The 23395-nt window shown below is 37.8% G+C and overlaps 1 protein-coding gene across 6 annotated transcripts in view; it reads left to right on the top strand.

Annotated features, from left to right (window-relative positions):
* Positions 1 to 10693, top strand: part of VEZT (vezatin, adherens junctions transmembrane protein) — a 60104-nt gene extending 49411 nt beyond the window's left edge. For 3 of the 6 annotated variants that reach the window (XM_074902723.1, XM_074902721.1, XM_074902724.1), the window contains 3 exons: positions 2920 to 3020; positions 4194 to 4401; positions 8376 to 10693. In XM_074902723.1, coding sequence (XP_074758824.1) covers positions 2920 to 3020; positions 4194 to 4401; positions 8376 to 8965 — 899 coding nt within the window. In that variant the 3' untranslated portion in view covers positions 8966 to 10693. Of the gene's footprint in view, positions 1 to 2919; positions 3021 to 4193; positions 4402 to 5907; positions 6019 to 7579; positions 8313 to 8375 lie in introns of those variants that run through there. The other 3 variants (XM_074902727.1, XM_074902725.1, XM_074902726.1) reach the window with 2 other exon arrangements.
* Positions 10694 to 23395: the final 12702 nt, after the last annotated feature.

Genomic DNA, 23395 nt, shown 5'->3' with positions numbered 1-23395 from the left:
TTGTAGCATCATGTATAGCTGCCTATCACTTATTTTCAGAGCAGTTTTGTGTATCTTTAGTTGTTTTCTGCTTAAACAGATAAGTCTCCTTCCGCAAGCACTACATACTTCTTGCCCTAAATCATTATGTGTCAAAGCAGGTTTCTCAAGCTATGTTAAATAGTTCATTTTGTCAAACTCTGTCAAAGCCAAGCCTTGAAGTCTAACTGACTGAACATTCATACATTCCCATCAGCCTTTCATGGGTGGTGATACTAGCATATATTATAGTATATGGTTACTTTAGTTGAATGCTGTTTGGCCTCTTTGTTTACAGGATATTTAGTGTATTTCTAGAACCAGTGCCGTTAGTCACTGATCCTGCCAGATAGAGAAGAGCCTGAGAGCAAGTGGGGCTTTAGCACCTTGAGGGGAATTCACCTCTACTTAAATTCATTGGGTAATGATAGCCTTATTTATCATTGATCTACATGTAGATCTTTGCTTATTTCCAACATAAGTTGATTCTAGACTTTCAGTCATCTTTATTCTTTCACCTTTTTTTGTCACTGATAAAACTGATTTACCACTTAAGGCCTCAACAATGTAAGCATGCAGTAATCTGCTGCTAATTTTACAGAATGGGATACCCTTTGTGGCTAGTTACAGTGTTGCTTTAATGATCTTTGAAATAATATCCCTCAAACTTTAAATTCAATGCTCTTTTCTTTTAAACTGTCTTTATCTTTGCAAATGTATACAACTTTTTTAGATATTCATAAGAGCAAGGCCATAGTACTCTGCTGCAAGCTGCTGGATCTTGCAGTCCTTTAATTCACTGCACGGCAGCAGTTTTAGTTAAACACTGTGAATTCATGATATTGAAGCATATCCTTAGCAATGGCATCATCCCATATAGGTGGCAGACAGAGCAGTCTGTAGACTGTAGATATTAGAGCAGTCTGTAGATATTAGAGCAGCTGGTTTACTCCTAGTTTGGGAAGGCGAGATTTTAATTGGTAACTTAGATATACTCTTCCAAATTTGTCTTCATACCTTCAGGAGCATATTTCTATTGTTGCTGTCATTATTATTATTATTATTATTATTATTAAAATGTTTTTATTACAAGGCAAAGTTATGCAATGGACAAGGGGCCTTGATAAATATCTCCTGTCAATTTTCCATGTGTCAAATTTTACAACATGCTTCACCTTTCTTTTAAACTGCATTTAGATATTTCTGGAATGTCAAATCTTTAGCTCAGCCCAGACAACTAGGGAATTACATACTTTCCTTGTTTGCAAAAGCAAGTAACTGAGCACCACTAAAATTGTCATTAATGTGAGCTGCCTATTTTCCCTAAGTGTTCAGTGTATAGATTAGAATTTGAAAAGAGGGATAGGTGGGGCTTGGCAAGGTCATTTAGCCCATTTCCCTTCTCAAGGGTAAATTAGTGTTTGTGAGTAAATGTTGTTTACCTGTTTCTACAAACCTCTCTTTAGATACATTTTACAGTATTTCCAGCATCTATTCCAGCACTTAAGTCCATTACCAGCAGAAAGTTATTACTGAATTTAAATAGCTGTTGCTGCAATTTAAAAGCAGTACTTTTGATCTACCCACAGTGGAAACCCATTTCTTCTTTATAGCTCTTACATTTTTGAAGACAGTTAATATGTTTTTTTCTATCTTCTCTACATGACTCTGTGTCCTTCAGGTCTTCCCTCACGACTATACTTTTAGTCCTCTGATCATTTCCACTGTCAGGTCTCCCTCTAGTTGGTCCACAGTATTATTGAATGAAGTAGCCCCAGACTGGGCACTATGTTCCATCCACAGCCTGATCAGTGCCAGAGTAGAAATGTAATTTCATGTGTCTAACAGTCAGTGCTGTTGTTTACGTGTACTAGTATGTAGTTTTGCTTTTTGTTTGCAGCAGGGTATAGTTGGCTGTTAGGCTCCTCACATTTTTTTTGCAGTGGTGCTCCCCAGTCAGTTGTCATATATTTGTGCATTTGACTGTACCAAAGCACAGAAATTTGCAGCCACTGTCACCAAACTGCTGTATCTGAAATCGAGTTCTTCCTGGGCTGTATCTCTGAGTTTCCAGTATTATTTTTGATTCTTATTGTGCCCTTCAGTATCCTTGCAGATTATCCCAATGTCAGCAGATTTAATGAGCTGAAGCACTTTTCTTTCACCCATTGGAAATATTAATGAGTATTGGACTTGAGAAAAGTCCTCAATCAGTATATTTTCCTGTCTGAAAATGGTAACTACGCTGGTTGTTCAAGAGACTGTTCTATGCACCCAGTACAAACTTCTCCTGGCCTATGCATTTTGCCTATGAGTATGCCATGACACCATGTCAAAAGCCATACTGAAAACAAAATGCAGAATTTCTTTGGCTTCTTTTTATTCATAAGACCTGTTACTGCGTTGAAATATGAAAATGGAGTGATTTGACATCTTCTGTTTTCAGCAAACCTTCACTGGCTGTCACCTCTCTTTTCTACCTTCCATATAGCTTCCTGCAAATTTTGCTTGATTATTTCTTCCAATATTTTCCAATGATTTGAAGCTGATTTGCCTATAATTTTTCTATTTTACTTCTCTTTTTAAACTTTTAAACTTTTTTTTAAACACCAAGTCTGGTTTTTGGTTTTACCAATTTTTCTTGCCATCTGCAGGTTTTCAAAGTCAATAAAAATTTGGGAATTTGTTAGTTTAAGTATTTAAAGATTAACTTCATCAGACCCATCTTATATCAAAATAGGTGTTATTTAAGTGCTCTCTAACACAGTGTTTCAATGTATTCTAATCAGTCTTCTCACCGTTATTTTCATGTGTGTCAGTCCTGCCTGAATGAGTCAAAAACATCATTCAACACTCAATCTTTTTCTTTTTTTTACTCCCTTTTCTTCTCTCCCTCTCAAGGCAAACTTGAAGTTTCCTGTGACAACCTACAGCGTACTACAGTACCTTTAACACAGCCTGCCATATACATAGAAAACAAAGATCCAATCCCTGAAGAGCAGGTAAAAAAAAAAAAGGACCATTTGAAAGAATAATTAAGGGGTTTGTTTGCTGTATCCATTCCTTTTTCAGTTGCTTGTGCAGTGATCTTCTTGTCTTGCCAAGACAGATCCAGTAGGTAACCAGTGCCATTTCATAATTGGACTTAGAGAAAAAGATTATGTATATTCCTTTTGCTGTTCCATGGGGAGGTATTCCCCATCCTGGAAAAAAGAGCACTAGCGTTCACTTCTTCTCATATATATCATTAGAAGTAAGTGACAAAAGCAGAGCAGCAACACAAGTCAGAGTAATATAGAAAAAAAAATGTGAATTGCTAAAAGGCGGTATATGAAATAGTCCTACTTGCATATTGTTAGATGAACTGACACAGATAAAAAAAGTTACAAGCTCCAAAACAAACCAGCCTGACTTTAGTTTGAGTAATCTCTGCAGTTTTGGATACCTAAAACAGACTGTGACACTGGACAGTTTTGTGGTGTTTGGAGAACTCATGTGTTGGGCCATCTTGGAGAGAGGCTGGCCTCCTCCATCCCAGACCTGAGTGGCAGATGCATTCTGAAAGCACCCGTGTTCTGCTCTGTCCTTCCCTCACCTTCTCCCAAGCCTACCGACATGTATTCCTTCTAGATTTTTTTCCATAACAAATTGCTAGGACTAATAACTTTACTGGCTGTCTGTTACAACATAAACAGAGGTCTGTTTTTTCATGCTTGTAAGCCAATATAGTTAAAATTGGAGGAGTCTGCTGTTCTCAACAGGCTGTTACTAGGGATTTACAGAACTTAAATTAGCAAGATGCCTGATTGAGGAGGAATTCCTTACAGTGTAAATTTTAAAAAAAAAAAAAAAAGTAACCCACATCATCATTGCTTATTTCCACCTGTAATTATGGGGAAATAGACTCCCCTTTTCAAGATATATCACTTGATCATAATTGTTTATGAAAGTAAATCCTAGATGACTGCAGTAAAGTTAACTTTCAATGAGTGTACTTGCTCCAAAATTATACATATATAACTGAGAGCAGTGTCAGATCCACTGGCTCTACTCAAACAGGACTCCATCCTATTACTGTGGTTGGCTTGTGTTGAGATCACTTGATTGTGCATCAGATTGTAGGACAAGGGTCTACACTGACAGTGAAGATCTTTTTTTTTTTTCTTCTTCTGTAGGAATTGGAAGCATATGTTGATTATTCAGATACAGAGAATGAATACAAAAGGGAAGATTTTTACTGCTTTTCCCAGGAAGAAAGAGAGAGACAAGAACGAGAGAGACAAGAATCTAAGAGGGTGTTACAAGAATTGAAATCTGTACTGGGATTTAAAGCTTCAGAAATAGAAAGACAGAAATGGAAACAGCTGCTATTCAGTGACCATGGTAAGCATTGCTTTTGAAAATTAATGCCTTTCTAAGAAAGGGTAGGTGTCTGCCATCAGCTTCTGACTATGTTAGAATTTGGACAGTGCTTAGCTATAGTAATGTCTTTGATAGATCTGCGTGGCCTTAGTTTGCTATTCCATCTCTTCATATTACTTACAGCAATCATTTTACTATTTATTGAAAAGAAGTCAGAGAAATGGGAATTTGGCTCTCAAAAGTGAGCTAAAATATTAAACACACAAAATATTAAGAAAGCATAAAGAGAACTGTCAGGTATAAACCATGAAAACAGAACTGACTTTATTTCATGGCTTTCCAGTAATATGAATCTTAATCAGGGTGCATAAATAAATAAATTACTTTCCAGAATTTAAAGAAACCTTCAGAGATTATCCCAGACTTAGAAAAACATATAGGTTAAAGTGAAGAGCTAGTCTTTGCAATATTAAAGGGTCATAAAAGAGTAAGACTGGCTTTAGTTTCCATGAGAAAGTAAGTATATAGAATATGGGTTTAAAAACAAACAAAACCACCAAACAAAACAACAAAAAAGCACCTAACAAGAAGAGTTCTTCTAAACTAGCCTTTATCAACTGTGAGAACTGCTCCATCCACTTGCACTTGAAGGCAGGAATATGAAAATTTCTCTTGCCTCAACCAGTCTGTCTCTGTTCCAGCAATAAGACTGGATACAACCTGATTCTTTTCACTGCTTGAGCTGTTTGATTTATTATCTTCAGAATTGGCAGTAGTTCGTCTTTTCCTTTTTCCCTTCTTTTTTCCATTTTCATTCCTTCCTCTTAAAGATGAGTTAGGAAAAGCCCTCTAAAAAGTTTCAAGTTCTGTGTTATGAAAACCAACCCTCAAGTCTGGTAACATATCCAAGGATTCTGCTTCTGCCAATGTCTACCAGAAAAAAAGACCATGGATTGCATCTTTTAATAATTTATTGGGAACACACAGTAACAGACCATACCTATTTATGAGACTGTTTCTGTTGACATCAAATCCACAAAAATATCTGTTCTTCACAGCTTACTTCATGTCCATTTAGCTATGACTATGGTAAAAGAAATCACTTGGCCATTGGTAATGACTTCTCTTATAGTTGAATTAAAAAAACCTAAGACACCAGATTGCATCAGTCTGCTCAAGAACAGGGTTTCTGTATAATCGTTCTGGTGTTAGATGTGACACCACACAACTCTTCACATAAATCTCTTTAAGTCTTCCCTTACTCCTTGCTGAAGGGAGGAGGAAGAAATCCTCCCTCCAGTTCAAGTCTTGACAGATCTAGTGACTGCTGCAGAAAGAGTACTTGTCAGGAGAGCTTGTGTAGAATATTTCCTTATCTAGTTTAGCACGTTACCTGTCCACATCCATATATCCTCAGGCCATTTGTGGCCATAGCTGGAAAGAGTCAGCTGACTTCTGTAGTCTTCATTAACTATTCACCTGGAAGCCTTTGTGGCTCATGTTTGTTCCTTTCCTTTCCATGTATAGGTACTACGTTGGTTTAGGATTAGAGATTCAGTGGTGGGGAAGGAGGAAAGTGTGATTTCCTCCAACTGCCTAAGACTGATCATTGATTACTTCCATCCTGTACAAAACTGGGAAAAAAGAGGGCAGTTCATGAAGGTAATAAATATTGTCTCTTTTTGGCTCAGAGGCTGTGTGTGTCTAGTCTGAAAGACTGATATGGACAGCAGGCATAACATCTTCTACTGTTTTTTAAGGAATTTCTTCACGATGTCTTCAAAAAAAACACAAGTCAGTTAAATATGACATAATGAACCCTGCTATATTATTGCTGCAGACTTTAATTTATCCATACACACAAGTCATTCCTTAAAGAAACATTTTTGTGAGCTGTGTTTTCCACATTTGTGACTTACTTTATCTGGAGTATTTAAACCCAGAAAGATTCATATTCTTGTTCTTCATTGGCCCAAGCCAACGGATGGCCACGATATCACACTTTTCCATAGCTCTCTTAAATCTTGCTTTTACAGGACAATTGTATTCCAGAAATCCTGTGTTCTCCTAACTTGTGGTTATTGTAAAAAAAAAAGATCCTGAAATATTCAAAGGCTTTAGTCTGTTAGTCAAGTCACCCAGCAAGCCATTGTGATTTGTTAGGGGTTTTGGTTTGTTGAAGGAGGAGCTAGTGAGGGTTTCCACATAAAAGAGGTCAGCCCCAAACAAGTTGATATGTCTAAAGAACACAGCATGAAGTCAACTGGAGATGATAGATTGAATTCCAGGAGAAAAACACCATCTTAGCAGAGCACCAGACTAAAGCAAATTTGCCAAGGCCCAGCACCATGGTAATACTACTTACAGTAGGTAATTTATGGGCGGTAGGTAATTTATAGAAGTGTTGGTGACCTTATATTTTTTGTCCTTTGGCATCCTCTTGAGCCTGTAAAATGGAAGTGGCTTTGAAGAGGTCTGTGAAGTTGTTAGGGGCTTCGTTTTCATTTACCAGCCAAACGTTGGAAAACAACTTTCTTCTGGTGCAAAATCACTTCTAGTCTTTCCTCTAACCTCTTCCCCCCAAAAAGTTCATTCTGGCAGTGGTTGTGTTGTACCCAGCTGTTTCCCCTTCTCCAACCTTGTCCATACAATAGTTCTTATACAGCTGTTTCTCAGAGTTGTGAAGCTACACTCTGAGAATTGATGAATTCCACCTCCCTTATTACCTAATCAACTCAGCAAATTGGCCAGCTACCAATCTGAAGTATCTGGTTTTTTTCAAGAAATTTTGGCTTTGGAAGTATTCTTTGGAGGAAGTAAGCAACAAGTTCACTCCCAAATGATAAGATTACTGTGCATATTCCTGCCTCTTCAAACAAATGGGCAGAAATAAGCAGGAGCATGTTTTTTACAAAATGGGGAGAGATCTACCCTATTAACAATCGAGATAAATCTGGTGCAGTGCTCCTTTGGTATATAAGGTTTTAAAACAAACAATACAGTACAAATTTGAAGTCACAGTCTTTCAGTGTGATAATGACAAATATTATCAATGTGACAACCAAATTATGTGCCTGTATTCAGCTAGCTAAAGTAAATATTACTAAAATAGGATGCGATAGAAAAATCAATACCGTAAATTTTGTTTCCCGTTAAAAGTTTGTGTATTGCCCAGAGTTATTTTCATCTCTGCTTACAGGGGTAAAGTCAGAATGGAATTAGAAAGGGAAATGCTACTTGGGAATCTGCTGTTGCCGCTCTCATTTATGTTCGTGCTGCTACTGTAATGGAGCTACTGCAGTTTAGGGAATCTGTTACTTGGAAATGGACATTATATCGTTTTCTTAAAAAGAAAGACGTCTGTTCTTCAAGAAGTGATTGTACCAAGTTATACTAACCCTTAACACTGGGAGAGGAGAGACTTCCTGGCAAGCATCCCGTTGCTGGCAATGGGACTCGCTGCTGCTACTAACTTCAAGAGAGGCTAAATTAAACCACACTTTATTTGTGAGGACACCTTATCTGACTGTATGAATACGTATTGTATTTATATGTTGTGGTGTATGAGATCAGATATTGCCTATGAGGACTTTTTCATGAACCAGCTGTCGTTAATGGATTAGGTAAACTGTTGCTTAAAACGAAGAAAGTTCTTATCTGTATACAGTGCAGTAGTTTTTCTTGTTTTTTACTTTAACATTGAATGCATCATCTATGTTTGATGCCGGTTTTAAGCATCATCAATTTCGTGCTGTCTCTTTATGACACAGATTTTAAGGAGTAGTTACAACAAGCAGCTATCACATTTCACTTCATCTTTGTGATTACAAAACACTGTTTTATTTTAAGTTTTGTTTGATTGTGGTTTTTGTTGTTTTGGGGTTTTTTTAAGCCATTTTGACCCTTACAATCTTGCATCTTTTCAGACACAAATAAATTATTTATATGTAGCAGCTTGCTTTTAGTTATCATTTAATTTTTTCCCCCTTTTTAAGCTGCAGTGAAACCCTTGTCTCCTGTAGAACTGCTGAAGCTACCAAATAATATGGAATCACATATGAATTCAGATACAGAAAATCAGGACTGCAGCCAAAGTTGTGATAAATCTGAAGAAAAAGACTCTAATCCAAAAGTGAATGCTGCTGATAAAAGCAGGACAGAATACTTGTATGAAGATCCTGAGATGGAAAAAAACAAAGACAGTACTGCTGATGAAGGTATTTCTACAGGGGCTGAAGAAAGAATGTGTTATCAGCATGAAGGCGAAGTTGAAGAACTCAAGCCAAGCAATATGGATGGAGTAGAGGTTTCACAGTCTCCATCTAAGGATGCATTACATTCAAAAATCAAGCATAGGCTGGCCCAGCTCCACATATCAACAGATTTAAACTTCACATCTGGTCTGGCTGCACAAGTTGCTGCCAGGTCTTTCACTTTTACTACAATGCAAGAAGAGACTTTTGGAGATGAGGAGGAGGACGAGGAGGAGGAGGAGGAAGAGAAGAGACAGGAGTGTGAAGACCTTGGGGAGGCCTGTGAGAATGAAGATAGAGGCTCTGAAAGTGAAGGAAAAGTATTAGTCTGAGCTGAACTTCGTTAAACCAACAGCAGGCAATTTTATGGAAAAAACTAAGGTGAAGGTTTGAAGATACTGGATGGAAAAAAAGGAGACCTAACTATAATACATCTTGTTCCCTAAGTCTGATACACTAAATAGGACTTCTAAGTATTTGAAAATTTGCAGGTAAGAGAAGTGTAGGCTGCATCCAAGAAATAGTTGGCCGTTCCCTTTTTACGATCCTAGTGGTGGGTTTTGGAATTTACCTTTCTGTTTTCTGTTTTATTTATTTATATTATAATGTAATGTGGATTTTTTTGGTTCTAAAAAAAAGGAAAAACAATGTCTTGAATCACAACAGACTGAATTTTTTCTCTCTGATTCTGCTATCGTGGTATTGATGTTTGTTCCATCAAAAAAGCCAGGACATTTCTTTTTGGAAGAACCTGAACTGTTCCCTGTGATCTTTCCCCACCACTTTTGTTTCACTACTTGTCTCTGCAGTGTGTTGGCTAAGCCACCGTAGGCATTTGTGATTCTGTGGCTAGTGATGTGGCTCCCAACTAAAATGTAGAATTTTAAATAAAAACTTGAAAGAGCTAGTATTTGATGTGTCTTGGGGTATGGGGCTGAAATAGTATAAAGTTAGTCATGCTTCATATTAAGGTTTATTTAGAATTTTATGAAGGGTTAATAAATAATTTCTAGATCTTGTAATTCATGTTAATTCATGTGTAGTACAAGTTAGGGAGGGTTAGAAACACATCAGTAGAAAGTACTGTAGGCAGCTAGAAGCTATCTCTGGATTAATAATAGATGAGAAGTAAACACCTATTTATTAAAACAGGTATTAATTATTTGTTAACCTTTTGTAAATTGAACCTTAATATAATTGTTTGATTTGATGTGATGATTGTTGGTACATTTTTGATTATGTCCTGAAGTAATTTTCTTAAAGCAAATACATCTGAGTGCTTAACAACATACGGTACTTTGTTTAAACAGCGTATTTGCTTTTCCCTGATGTTCTTTCATTTTTCTTTAGATCACAGCTATAACCTGTGTGATTAAGAATCCATGAGAGAACAAGAATTGTGTATTTTCTAAGGTGTATCTTGTAACTTAGTTGACGCTGAAGTCTGGATGTTTGGTATGAGGTTATGTGGGTTGTTTTCTTTCTCTGTGGTGGTGTTACGAGGAGCAGCAAATGGATGCTCACCTCACAGAGGAGCGGGTTAATGGTTTCACTGCCTTCTCTTCCTTTTGCCCTCTGACACAAAATGAAACAAAGGCCTCATGTCTCTAATGGCAAGAATGCTGCCTCTTTGTACAGAATGCTCTCCTTGGGCCTGGATACAATTCCAGTCACAAAACACCTCATCTGTTACTTAGGGGATTTATTGTCTCTTGCTGATTCTATAAAGGGTTTTTTAGATGCAAGTGGTTTGGCACAGTATCTTTCCTTGGATGCTGTTGTGGGAGTTGGGGAAGCTAATGAAGGTCAGCGACTTAGGGTGGCACTCTTGACCGTATGTCAGAAAACGAGAGCTTTCTTTCAGCCTCTCTCTTCTATTAGTGATTTTGTATGAATGCTGTTAAATATGTGGATTTTTTCACAGACCATTAAGAGGTAGATATCAACTGATAGAGAAGGGAATGTGACTTACACTGTTCTTTCACAATATTATGTCGGTATTCTCCCTCACACACGGATTTTGGGAAGATAAAGTTTTGCCTTTTTTCATTAACCAGTAATACTGTGTTCTGTGCCCTTAATTTTGTGTAGGTGACTGGAAGATGAATGGATGATGTCTTGGGGAACTCGTAAAAGAAAAAAGAATGCTTCTCATAGTGTATTCAGAAGCTAAGCCTCCTCTTAGTGGTAGAGTATATTCTTCTGTAACCTGTAAAGGTTAGGTTAAGATGTTGAAAACTGTTTTATTTTCTCTGTGGTAAGCAGGTTATTTTACCAAGTCTAGAACAACTGCGTTGGATAAATTGTGTTTGAAGCATTGTCCGTGCTTCTGGAAAAGAAGTCTTTCTCAACCTCGACTTGAGATCCTTGAGTTCACAAAGTGCCCAGATATTTTTTGTTCCTAGCTAATTGTTCTGCCTAAATGTTTGTTCCATTACTACTTTTTCATGAACTCATCCACCAGCATCTCATGAGCTGATGTGTATCCCAGAAGTGATACTCCTGAACTTTTCCCATGGGATCCAAACCTTAATTTACAATGTGTATGGCTACGATACCAACCTGGAAAAATGATCAGATTTAGGATACGAGTTATCATTGTTCTCAGTTTTGGATGAAGTCAGTAGTAGTCTGAGTGCTTTGCATCGCTACTAAAATAGGCTTCAGATCTCACAATTATAACAGTTGTTAGCTTTTCATTCCTTTGCTGGAGTCCTTAGTAAAAGACCTGGAGAATCTACTTTGGTGGCTTACTTAGGGCCAAGTTTTATAATACGCTGGTCTTGTTGATGAAACTGGCCTAAGAAACCCCATCATTTGTTCATTTTCACTTACCAGCTGGGTCAACACAGGGTTTTGTGGCCATAATATATTATTATATATTAGTTATATAATTTATATAACTATAAACCAGCTCACTAGGGTCAAAATTTAGGTCAAAAATCCACCTTTTTTTAGAGGTTACTTTTCACCGTTCTTATTGCAGTGATGCAGTTTACAGCATTTACCTCCAAGCAGCTGTATCAGCACATACTGTGTTCCTGTTGTGAGACTCAGGATTGCTCACATTTACATTATTGGCAAAGGTGATGTAGTGTGAAATTGCAGCCTTAACATTAGACATGGGTATGATCAAAGGATGACTTTTTGGAGCAAGTTCTGATCCTATTTTGAACAAATAGATTTTTCTACAAGCAATTTAACTGTTTTCCATGGTTTTACTTAATGCAGTCTTAGAAGCTACACATATGAACACCTGGGCTCACTTGCTTTCTCTGCCTCATTACAGCTATATGTAACAGCCATCAGTTATTTTGGTCAATCATTTCTTTTGATTTATTTAATATTCTCCCTGCAGAAAACTATGGCTAACAGTGTGCAGCACACAAAGCATGGCTTCCCTTGATTTAATAACCAAGTTCCATCTACATAGAAATAGTCTTTTAGAATCCAGATTACCTTATAATTATGTAATTTGAAAGGACTGTACGTACATGCTGTAGATTCCTTCAGATTTCTTGACAAACGATTTCCTGACAGATTTCTTGGCAATCGTGATTTGTTGTTGCATTTAATATATATGCACACACTGAAATATGCATTAGTGCTAAAGACTTGTGTTATTAATAATATATTGAGCATGTCAAGGTCTGAGGGCTGTCCTGTGTTCTTCGGCTCATTACCCTAGATAGGGATTTTTGTGAAAACAGAACTTCTTCAAGCTTTGTAACTTTTTGAAATGTGTTAATCAGGAAATCCATGCTAAATAATGGGTTATGCCAAAGGATAGCAGCAGCCAAAATTCTTTGCAAAGAGCAGAGCTACCAATAAATGCATTTTCCCTATTCCATTTCTAATTAGCAGCTCTGTGAAGTTGTAAAGAAGCAAGTAATTATATAGGGTTAAATCATTTCTTCTCCTCCTGTCCTACCTGAAAGGCACGCTACAGACAATATTTACTTCTTAGGTTGGATTGCAATCTAGCACGACATCTTTTATGTCACTTAACTTTACAGCTAACCACCTAGATAAAGGCTTAAATGGGGGCAAAGATCTGTCCCTTTTTTTGGGTCTGTTGTCTTCATGACAGAAATGAAATAGCAGTGTAAGGGAAGCAAATTTTGAGAATTACAGATAATCAAGCATCTTTCAAATAGATTCAGATGTACCTGTGTCAACTATAAGAAAGATTCACAAATGTGAAGGCTTCCTGCTATCAGTTGCAGTAATGATAGGTTTACTCCTGACAGAGGTTTACTAGACATCACTGAATCTTGCCCTTATTTTTCTATATGGAAGATGGAATCTGGTAGAGTAGCCAGTTTTACTGAGGTTTCAGACTTTGTGGTGAGCACGCCTATCTGTATGTGACTCAACTGTTTACAATATTGGAAATTTTATGTGTATCTGATGTGCAGATTTTGCAAATGTCTTATTAATTTGTTAGTAAAAAACCATTTAAGTGGTGGACTGTGTAGAGTTGTTGGCCCACACTGAACTTTGTAATCTTGTATTCTATCCCTTTTTTAAATTTTTTCCTTTTTCTTAACAGAAACGGGTCAAATATACTAAACTTCCCGTGTTCTTTAAAGTAGTTAGTGAAGGGCTGCTTGTTGCTGCAAGTGGCTTGTTCCCAGGGCTAATTACTCTTTAGAATGAACAGGTTTTGATACTGTCTTTCTGAAAAAGCAGGCAGAGTGTGAGAATGGCACCTGGTCAGTATAAAGCGTCAGGCTACTCTGGGATCTTGTCTGGGACAGGAACTAGTAGCAGATGCTGAAGGAGGAGTATGAGAAAAGAGAGATTGTGTAGTGATGTTTCCCGAGGCTACTCCCCAACAATTTGTGGCTCAGGGTCTTGTTGAGCCAGTGGTAGTGGCTGTCAGCTTCACAACGTCCCAATGGAATTCTCTTCTATAAATTTCTTCAGTCTCATGTTTGGTCAATTATCACTAGTCCCAATGCCACTGTGCGCTCATCTTTATTACAGTCTTTTACAAACAAGATTTGTCAATAATGTTTTCCAATTTTCTTTTTTAAAATGAGCAAGCCCACTTCTCTCAGTCCTTCTGCAGAGGTCATGTTTTCCACCTTTTGGTTGCTTTCCTTAGAAATCTGTCCAATTTGAAGTACTCCAGACGTAAAATCGGCAGTGCTAAGGTTAGAGTAATAATCACCTCACATAAACCACTGAAGCATTCAAATATATTTGAGTCCATATAGGAAAAAATTCTTTTCTGATCTTTTATCCCTAGCTATTAGGATGACAAATAAAAATATTTGGTCTAACAGAGGAGAAATATTTATTCACTTTCAGCAGGATTTGACTGACAATGTTTTTCTTTGCTAACAAAACAAAAAGTTGTTAAATCAAAATGATCTTCCAACAGCTGCCACCTGGTCTAACACAAACTAAAGATGCCAAACAACACTTGTTTCAATTTCAGCTTGACTGTTCTGGTCTCTGGTGAATAAGCTTGTATCACAAAATATATTATCGCACAAGAAACATGGCAGTGGATCTGTAGATATCAGGGATCAAACGGAAGGCTTCTGTGGTTAATTTTTAAAGTGCTTGGAGGTTTATGCTTTATTTTATTTGTATTCTCATTATATTCAGTTCCCTTATGTATGTTTTTATTTTACCACCTTGAATTTTATTTGACTTGGAAATTTGTGCAGTAATCAGATGTAATGGTACTGTAACTGTGATGATAAGACGTGGTCCTAGGTAGGGGTGAAATCTACCTACCATGAACATTTGTAGATGGATACAGCAGTATAGGTTGAGCTACAGATCAGTATGTAACCGTTCTCAATACCTGCCTCACCTTTCACACTGCCGTCTCTAATTATGGGCAAGTTTGCCAGAATAAAACTTGACTCAACAGCTTGAATGCTCTGTTAGCCCACATTACACTTTCTGAATTGAACATAGGATTTTGAAGAGGTGATTATAATTTAGTAGACAAGGAAAAAGAAACAAAAGAAAAGAAACAAAGTAGACAAGGAAAAAACAAACAAAACTTTGTTTGTTACAAAGTAGCTTATTTTTAAAGGGTTAAATAGGACCATACTTGAATACTTTCACATGATCAGCATATTTTGACCTTTATACCTTCTCAGCTTTAAATCTGAAAGGCCTCACGGACAGTCTGCTTTAGGGGATGCTGTTCTATAGCAGCATAAACCAGTCCAGGTCCAGGCTGCCACAACCCTGCCATGGCTTTGCAATCTCAGTCCCCCCTTTAGGCTGTCTTTTGTAATAACTCCGTGATTCAGGACATGGATCTGGCTGAAAATGCACCACTGCTATAACTTGCAGCTGGCTCCCTCAACTAATTCATTGTGTCGTTGAAAGAGTAGTAGCATCTCAGGGGAGAGGGAGGGAATACATGCCTGGGTGATGAGGAGGAATGCCATAGCTCAAATTTAAATCGGTTTGAATTAATGTTTACATGCTGTGAGTTACATCATTAGTGTCTGTACTGCAGTGGCAGAAACTCAACTCGGTATGTTGCATCCTTCATCTCCGTATTTTGTGTTGATTGAGGATGATGCCACTCATTGTTTTCCTCACTCATTTTGACTCAATTTTTTTTGTTCTTCAGGCCTAGGCTGCCCAAGACCTGTTGTGCCTGTTGTGTCTTACTCCACAGAGTATCTATGGACTGTTTATTATACTTCCAGCAAAACTGAAATTACCATGCATGGGGTTTTTTGCTGACTGTTTAACCCTTCTGGTCTGTCTTGACACCCATGCTCCTCTCCCTTTACCACCACTCTTAAGAGGTTCAGATTTTAAAATAACACACGAATTCTTTTTGTGTGTGTTTGTAACACAGCTTGATTCTTCTGTATCTTCAGCATTGGAATGACTAGATCTAGAAATGTATACTGACTTTCCCACTTGACTTGAGAATTGAAACAGAGGGTAGACACCATAATGGAGAGTACTACAGTCAGAATGGAAATAGTAATGTATAGCAGCTCAAATTTATACCACACTTTTGGTGTATACTGCGCTTTTATAAGTAATTCTGGCTTACTGAAAAACATCAGTTGTGTTTTAGAAATCACTGTAATTCAAGTACAAGGTCCCCAGATAAGTATCATTAGTTGGCTTGATTTTTGCTCAAATCTTAATATTTAAAGACTGCTTCCTGACCTTCTCCAGCTGAATGGACGAGAACTGAAAATAATCTCAAATTTCCAAATAGAGAGTGACCAATGCTTTCCGTTACTTTGTGCTATTAAAAAGAGGTCCATTCCTAAATAAAAAAAAAAAAAGAGAAAAGTCAGTGCTTAATATCTTCAGTAGTCATCACGCATTTGATCTCAATAAAAGCACCATAAATGAGGGCTGTTTTATAATGTTTGATATCTCTGTTTCTAAAATAATAGTAATAGGCTTTAAATGTATTATGGGATGTAAGCCAGAAATCTATGAATTGTCCTTCAGATCTTTCATCCAAAGCAACAGCTGGTCAGATTTAAACAAGTTCATGCTGTCTGTTCCTGCGTTGCTCAGTATGACATTGTACTCAAAGTTTTTAATGTCCTAGCGTGAGTGTTCACAGACAGTCTGCATGCACCTATGAAATGGCAGGTTACAGGAAATCCACACCAATGTGCTGCTGCACATTCCCAGTCATAAACTTGTAAACAGAAAGATTCTTAGGGCTGGTAACTTGTCTGTCCTGATCTTCTTTCCAAGGAGCTTTGACCTGCATTTCAATCCGGCCCTCCCGATCCTTTCTGAACTTCAGAACATTCACTTCCAGAAATCTCCCTCCTTAATGATCATAAGATGGTAATGTCTCCTCAGCAAGACTGATGTTTGAACACATATTCTTCATTACATGAGCTTTACTTCTTGTTTCCAACAGGAGTGTGGCAGTTATGGCTGAGTCTGTGTTCCCCTGAACAAGCTTGCTTCTTCCTGCAGTGGGGGCTGGAAACAAGCTCTCTGGCTGCTATGCCAATATGCTTTGGCTCCACAGCTGCCTAGCCTTGAGCTCTGGAAGCTCTGGGATCTAGCAGTCACGCTTAAACCTTTCCCACTGCCAAAGATCACATTTTCAGAACACAATTACTACTAAACCTCACCTGAATTGAACCATTCTGAATTTTTATTGAGCAGCATTAATGGATTGTTTCTTAACTTAATTTGAGGAATTCGTGTGAGGGGTTTTTTATATATATGTGTATATATATACACCCACACTCTTCATATTGTACATGTGTATTGACAAGTATCACACTGAAAGGCTTGTCTAACAAAGAACTATTTTTCTCATATCAAACTTCCCAGTTACTTACTCAGAAGGTAAACAAAAACTTAATTCTTGCTGTCTAATGGCAAAAGAACTGAATTCTGTTCTACCAGGCAGGCTGTATGGAGGTATTTAAAATGCATGCTGATTTTACACCCTTAATTAGAAGAGCTGTTTAATCTTGTTTTCTCTTACCAAGGTTTTGCACCTGAGCTGCTGGGAGTGCCTGTGTGCCCATCTGCCCTGTCTTAAGCATGTAAACAAATACACATTCCTCAACATTTTCTGCCTGCTAGGTCTTAGAATCTCCCAAAACAGGGCCTAAGGGCAGTATACATTGCCAAGGAAACCACAGGGAAGGGAAAGAAAAGAATATTGATAAGCTGCTGTTTAATTGCTTAAATAATGAGAGCTAAAATATAAGAAGAAATATTAAAAAGACAAAATGCAGCAGAAGACTTCTGGCAGGGCTACAGAGGAAAATCACATGTGATACACGCAGAAGTCTGCAGATGCTGGGAAAGATCTGCAATTTCTTTTCAGTGTGGAGACATGAAATGTTCACCAGACTGGTAGCCTTCAGGAGCTCTTAAAACCCCCTCTATTTTATCTGCATTTTGTTTCCACAGAAAGACTTGGTCCTGCTGTGCTGGTGTATCAAGCTGTATATAAATCAATGTCCATATCTTTTCCTTTAAGCTCTGTATGACCTCAGTCTCTTCTTCGACTACACTGACAACCTGTGTGGTTTGGCTCCACTGGGAGCCTCTTCTGCAACTACCCTGCCATTTGCTGCTGTTGCTTTAAACACAGTTGATTAGATCATCCTCAGGCAGGTTTTCTGTCCTTTCTTTGTGATAGGGTTTCTTGCCTGTGATATTTTCCCAAACCCTTTTGTTTCTCCTTTCCCACTTTACCTCCTTCCTTTTTCCCATGGATATGAATCAGGTCCTAAAGTATTCTTTACATATTTGATGATATGCATTACCAGGATTATTTTTAAGCCACTTTAAACTGGTTTTGGCTGGGTTTCCCCAGTTTCAGAAGTCATTTTCTCAATTGTAATGGTAATCACTTTCAAAGTCTTTTTGGTTGCTATTATTTCTTCTGCATCTGTAGTAAAATTCTGCCTCACTACTCCCATGTATCGCTTTTTCTCCTTATCCTGTATCCCTGACAGCTGTCTAGGTGGTATGGATGTGACTTACCCATCCTTCAATTAGTAATGATTGAATAGAATAGGGAATGCTTTTACAGGGACACATAAATGTTGTATCAGCCCTTTGATCTTTTGTACAGAAGTTTATTTATAATTCCTCTTTCATCCCGAAGATTAAATTAATTTTAAGCAATCCTGGCAATAGTTAGTTTCTGCAGTATATTTTGCTGGCTCCTTAGTACAAGCACTTTAGTAATGAACCCTGATTACTCTTGTCATAAGTGATGACTGAAGAAAGAATGTTCTTCTGTGTGTCATATGCTTCCAGTTGCCTCTTCCCATCATCTTTTAGAGACCTGTATGCTGTGCAACCATGTGGCAACTATTAGCAGAATCCCTTTTAGCATCACAGAAATTGCTAGTTGGTGGGGCTTTAAGAAGAGAATAATGTGTCAGTTGAGGAGACTGATGGTAGCAGGTAGATCTTTAACTTAGGAACCAGGTGTAGGTGCTCTGCAGGAGATGTCTTCCTCTGTGTGCTTCAAAAATGCCAAAATAGTGTCAACAGTACTGACTGGCTCCTTTTATCTTGAAGCTCTGTGTCTCCCTCATAGTGCTTACATGTTATTATTAGAACAAAGGCTGTGTTCTGCTGATGTTAGGAGCTGTGGCTGATGCACACCTCTTCCTCTAAACTTTCCCTGTATTAGTTTTAAGGTTAACAGCTATTGACCACTCTTCTCACTTAGGTATGACTCACTTTCACCTAATTCATATCCCCAGGAAGGAAAGCTCAGAGATAACTGGGGAAGGGAAATAATTTGATCTTGAAAGGCAAGGGGAAGCTTGGTGAGGCAGGAGTATTTATTCTTATGTATTGAATCTTGCTGCCTAATTGGTGCATCAGTCTTGTGTAGTACAAAAGGTCTTGCTTATTCTTTGCTATTTCCAGGTTGGTTTGTTTGTTTTCATATGGAATACTGAACAGATCCAGTTGCTGCTGTTAGAAGAAGTGTGTTTACCAAGAGGGGTCTGCAATGTTTTCCTTTACTTGGAGATTTTTTGAATGATAAACTGCCTGTGTGTACTCTTCATAATGTACCATATGCAAATATTCTTCAGGAATTGATACTACCATTTCAGACAGTCAGTATTTTCTATGTAAGAACTGTACGTTTCCTATACTGCCAAGAATGTATATATATATCTCTGAAGACTTAAGATTGTATCTTTTTGAGCAAGCCTCTTTCTTCAACCATCTGAAACTTTCTTCCTGTTTCTCAAGTTCTCTGCTAATTTATTAGACACTTGTGTTATACTGTGTACTTTTTTTTGTATCAGCTGTATTGCTGTATTTCTCCTTTCTCTCATTAAAACCTGTTCTTCTCATCCTTCTACTGTGCTGCTTCATATTGGAAATACTCACACTGTATCAGGTAACCTGGTCTGAGACGAAGCCAGACCAGTCCTAAAAAGTTTGTCATTCAGACTGCTATTATATTGTTCCACTGATCTCAACGTGTAATCAGTTCTACTGTATTTGTCTTCCCTAGGGTTATTTTGCAGCATAGTCCATACTTTTATAAGATAGTGAAGAAGAAACCTAGAATGGGATACCCATGATGTAAACAAATGGACAAAACACAAAAAATGTACTGAGAAATAAAGTCCATGAGTCTCATGGATGGTTGTTTCTGCTGACATTTGCTAAGAAACCTGTGGTCTTCCTGAGTGAAGCAAGTTTTGAGCTGAGATTTGGAAGGGGGATCTAAGGGCACTTTTTTCCTAGAAATGTGGCTTCAACTTAAGGCAGTCAGTCCTCTATGCTGTCTCCATGCTTAACTCATCTTCCACGTAGATGAAGAGGAAAAAATGAATGCAGGGTAGGACCTGTTTGCTTACTTCCCAAACAAGAAAATGCCATCTCCCAATAAATCTTTTCATGAACAGATAAAGAAAGTATAGTGCTTCTTTTATCCTCCCAGCGAAAAGCAAGATTTTCAATGTTTTACTGATGCTAATCCCTTTTTAGCAGTGCAGGATCTTCCTTGAGCTACAGCTGCCCTCTGAATAGTATCTGTTCCACAGCATGGTATGCAGGAGGGAAGAGTTCAAAGGTCCATTACAGTGCATCCAAGGTACTGAAATAAAGAAGGTGAACAGAACATGCACATACACCTATGTGTTTAGTATTTGGCAGTTTTGAGGTTGGAAGATCAGCTGACAAGAGGGGAGTATCTGCTCTTGGAGAGCCTACTGTCTCACCTGTAATTAGACACTTAAGGATTAAATTAATCACACCTTTAGCACCACCTATGTAATTATAGTAGTGTATATGGAAATAGCTATGTCACCTAGCCTTGGTTTTCTCTCAGACTCTTTATCACTCTCTCCTTCATTAAAACTGTTTTTGTACCCCCAGTTGCACCTGCCCATGTGCTCACAGCCTGTCGGTGCACGAACCCTGTGGAATGTCCCACTGGTAGCATTTAAGGATTTCTTGTCATGGCACTGTGGTAGCAAGGAGCAGAAACACATGTAGAATAACCATGCTGGCTCCAACCACATGTGACATTGGTTATGCTTAGATTTTAGGTTAGTCAAATGCCCATCTGTGTGACTGCGTACATTTGCTTCTAAAGTTGCATTTAGGGATAATGCCACAGTGGGAAATATTTAGGAAGATTCTAGCACGGAGAAGAACCATCACAGGGAATTCCACGGGCCAGGCAGCCTTTCTAGTCACTCAGAGAAGTATTTGCAAAACACCCAGCCTAAAGCTAATCTGTCCTGACTGCAATCAAGAAAGCTTGCCACTGACTTGGAGGGAAAGTGCAGTAGGCCAGTAATTAATGCACTTGAAAATGCTACTGTTAATTACCTGTCATATTTAATTGCTGACTTCTCTACTATTCCAGTAATTGTTCTGTGTACACATGTGAAATGACAAGCTTTCTTCAGAGAAGAATGGACTACGACTAGAGTATGTGCTGTTTGCTGCTGCTGCCCGATATAAAAGAAATACATTGTTTTGTTAAGCTACAAAGAAGTAAAAGAACAGACCTTCCGTGACTGGTGAAAGCTAGCTAAGAGCAGCTCAGCAAAAGACTGCACAGTTCTTTTGGGGCTATATCCTGTGTTCCTTGCTGTCACTGCTGTCAACTGCTTCTCATCTATTAACACTAGTTTAATAGAGCATCATCACCATCATCACACCCTGCAAGATGTATTGGTTACATCAGTAGTGGAATGCAGTGGCCTTTGTTTGCATTCATACCAAGCACTCTGATGTTCCAGTTTGATTACTGGTTTGCAGCACCCCTAAATGAAAAATAATTATATTGTTTCAAAAGGCTAAATAATAAATATATTGCAAAATTTGCAATTATTTCCTCTTTCTGCCTGTCTTTGTTTCTGCTTTGGAAACTCGTCTACAAGAGAGCTAACTTGTTGCAGCATACACTTTAGCTCCTGGGGATGCTCCCTCTGTGAGCTGTATCGCTCAGTATGCAGCTGTGAAGTATTTGACCATGTGCTGCTGTTTCTCCAGGTTATGCTTCTAAAGCTTCCCTGCAACTATTAATTAAATGAAGAAGCTAGTTGCCAGAAGACACCTGACAAAAGTAATTGGCCATTTAATTGCAATTAAATTTGTATGGATTGTGCCAAAATGTAAATAGAACAGCCCATAAAACAAGTCAGTCTTAGTCAGACATGCACAAAAGAAATGAGGGATGTGCCCAGGACCTTCACCTCTGTTTTGTTATTTCCTCTTTGCCAGTAACTGCCAGTAAAGATGCTGTAGCTCAGCAGTTAAGGGTTAGACAGTCTTAACTGTTGAATTGGATAGGAAGGAATATACAAGATGGAGAACTTGTAAACACACCAAAAAGGTGCAAAGGCTTTGTAATTGACTGCTGTACTTGCTGCTCTGAGTCACAGTGCTTTAAGAAAATGAACAAATAAGCCAAAGGTCTCAGAATGAAGATGATGATAAAACCCTGATGATAAAAGAAGTACCTGAACCTGAAATCACTTGGAAGACAGTAACCCATGCGATAATCACTCCTTGTCTTAGCTATTTGTTTTTGAAGGTCTTTAGTTGACTTGCTGTACCCATTGAAAATACAGTTGGCAAAGAGTAGCTTTCCTTGAATGTACATCTGCCAAAGAGAACAAAAAAAATTGCAGAATTAGCAAGAGCAACCCCTTATTCTAAATTAAGATGATAGGTTGAGAAACAAACACAGGAAGTTGTTTGTTAGGTAGCCTGACTTACAACTTATGGCTTACAGCTTTCACCTTTCATGATTTTGTTATGCAAAATATTTTATTTCATTTAAGAAATTAAAAAAAAAAAAAAATCACATTTTTCTAGTCCCTCCAAGATTTCAAAACACAGCACACTGGAGTGTATAAACCAACATTTTGCATGCTGCTTCATGGACTATCAAAACTCACCACCATCCATCCAGGTAATAGTTTAGGTATGGCATAACATGATGTATTTGAAGATGAACACAGACAAATATGTTAGGAATAGGGAAAAACAGCTGTTTGTTTGGGTTTTTTCTTTTGCACATGTTAACTAAATTTTTGTTTGTTTTTTTACTGAAAAGGAATAGAAGTAGGGTATCCTACTTCTAAACTTTTATAAGTAGCAATGAACTTTCCTGTTTAAATACTTATCTCATTGGAAACAGTTTTCTAGAGAAGAGAGGTGACCAAGATCATTTGACAAGTGATTGTAAACCTACAGGAATTAACTAGGCCTGATGTTCAAAGCCATATGGATTCAAAATAAGCGCAAAATCTGAAACTTCAGCAATTTTCTCTCCCTGGAAAAGTAAACCAGCAGACTAAAGCTAATTCAGAGCTGTTCTGAAAGATCCAGAAAGATTTTTCAACTCTATTTCCACAATTTCGAACTTGCTTTTGATTCTGAAGTGTATTTCATAATGTGTCAATCATTTGCATGTTTCCTGAAGCTGTCATTTGTAGATGACTATCTTAATCATGACATCTTCAACAAAACAGACGAGTTAAAAGCCAAATTCTGTTTTGTGTAGAATTTAGAATTCTTAAACAGGTCAGATTAATGATGCATTTTGTAGTAAGATCTCAACAACTGAAAGGAGGCGACCTTCTGGATTTTTAGAGTATTTCTGTTGATTTTTAGAGTATATCTGTTGGTTTGGGATCAGTTTGTTGGATTGGGCCATTTTGGTTTCAATGTCCCCAGACTCAAAATTACCAGAGCAAGTTCAAGAAAATATAAATACTTTTTTAACATGTTGCAAAGACTTGTTTCACACAGATGGAATATAT

Source organism: Athene noctua, chromosome 3 (genome assembly GCF_965140245.1).
Source record: "Athene noctua chromosome 3, bAthNoc1.hap1.1, whole genome shotgun sequence".
Taxonomy (NCBI): Eukaryota; Metazoa; Chordata; class Aves; order Strigiformes; family Strigidae; genus Athene; species Athene noctua.
This window is presented reverse-complemented; position numbering and strand designations above follow the sequence as displayed.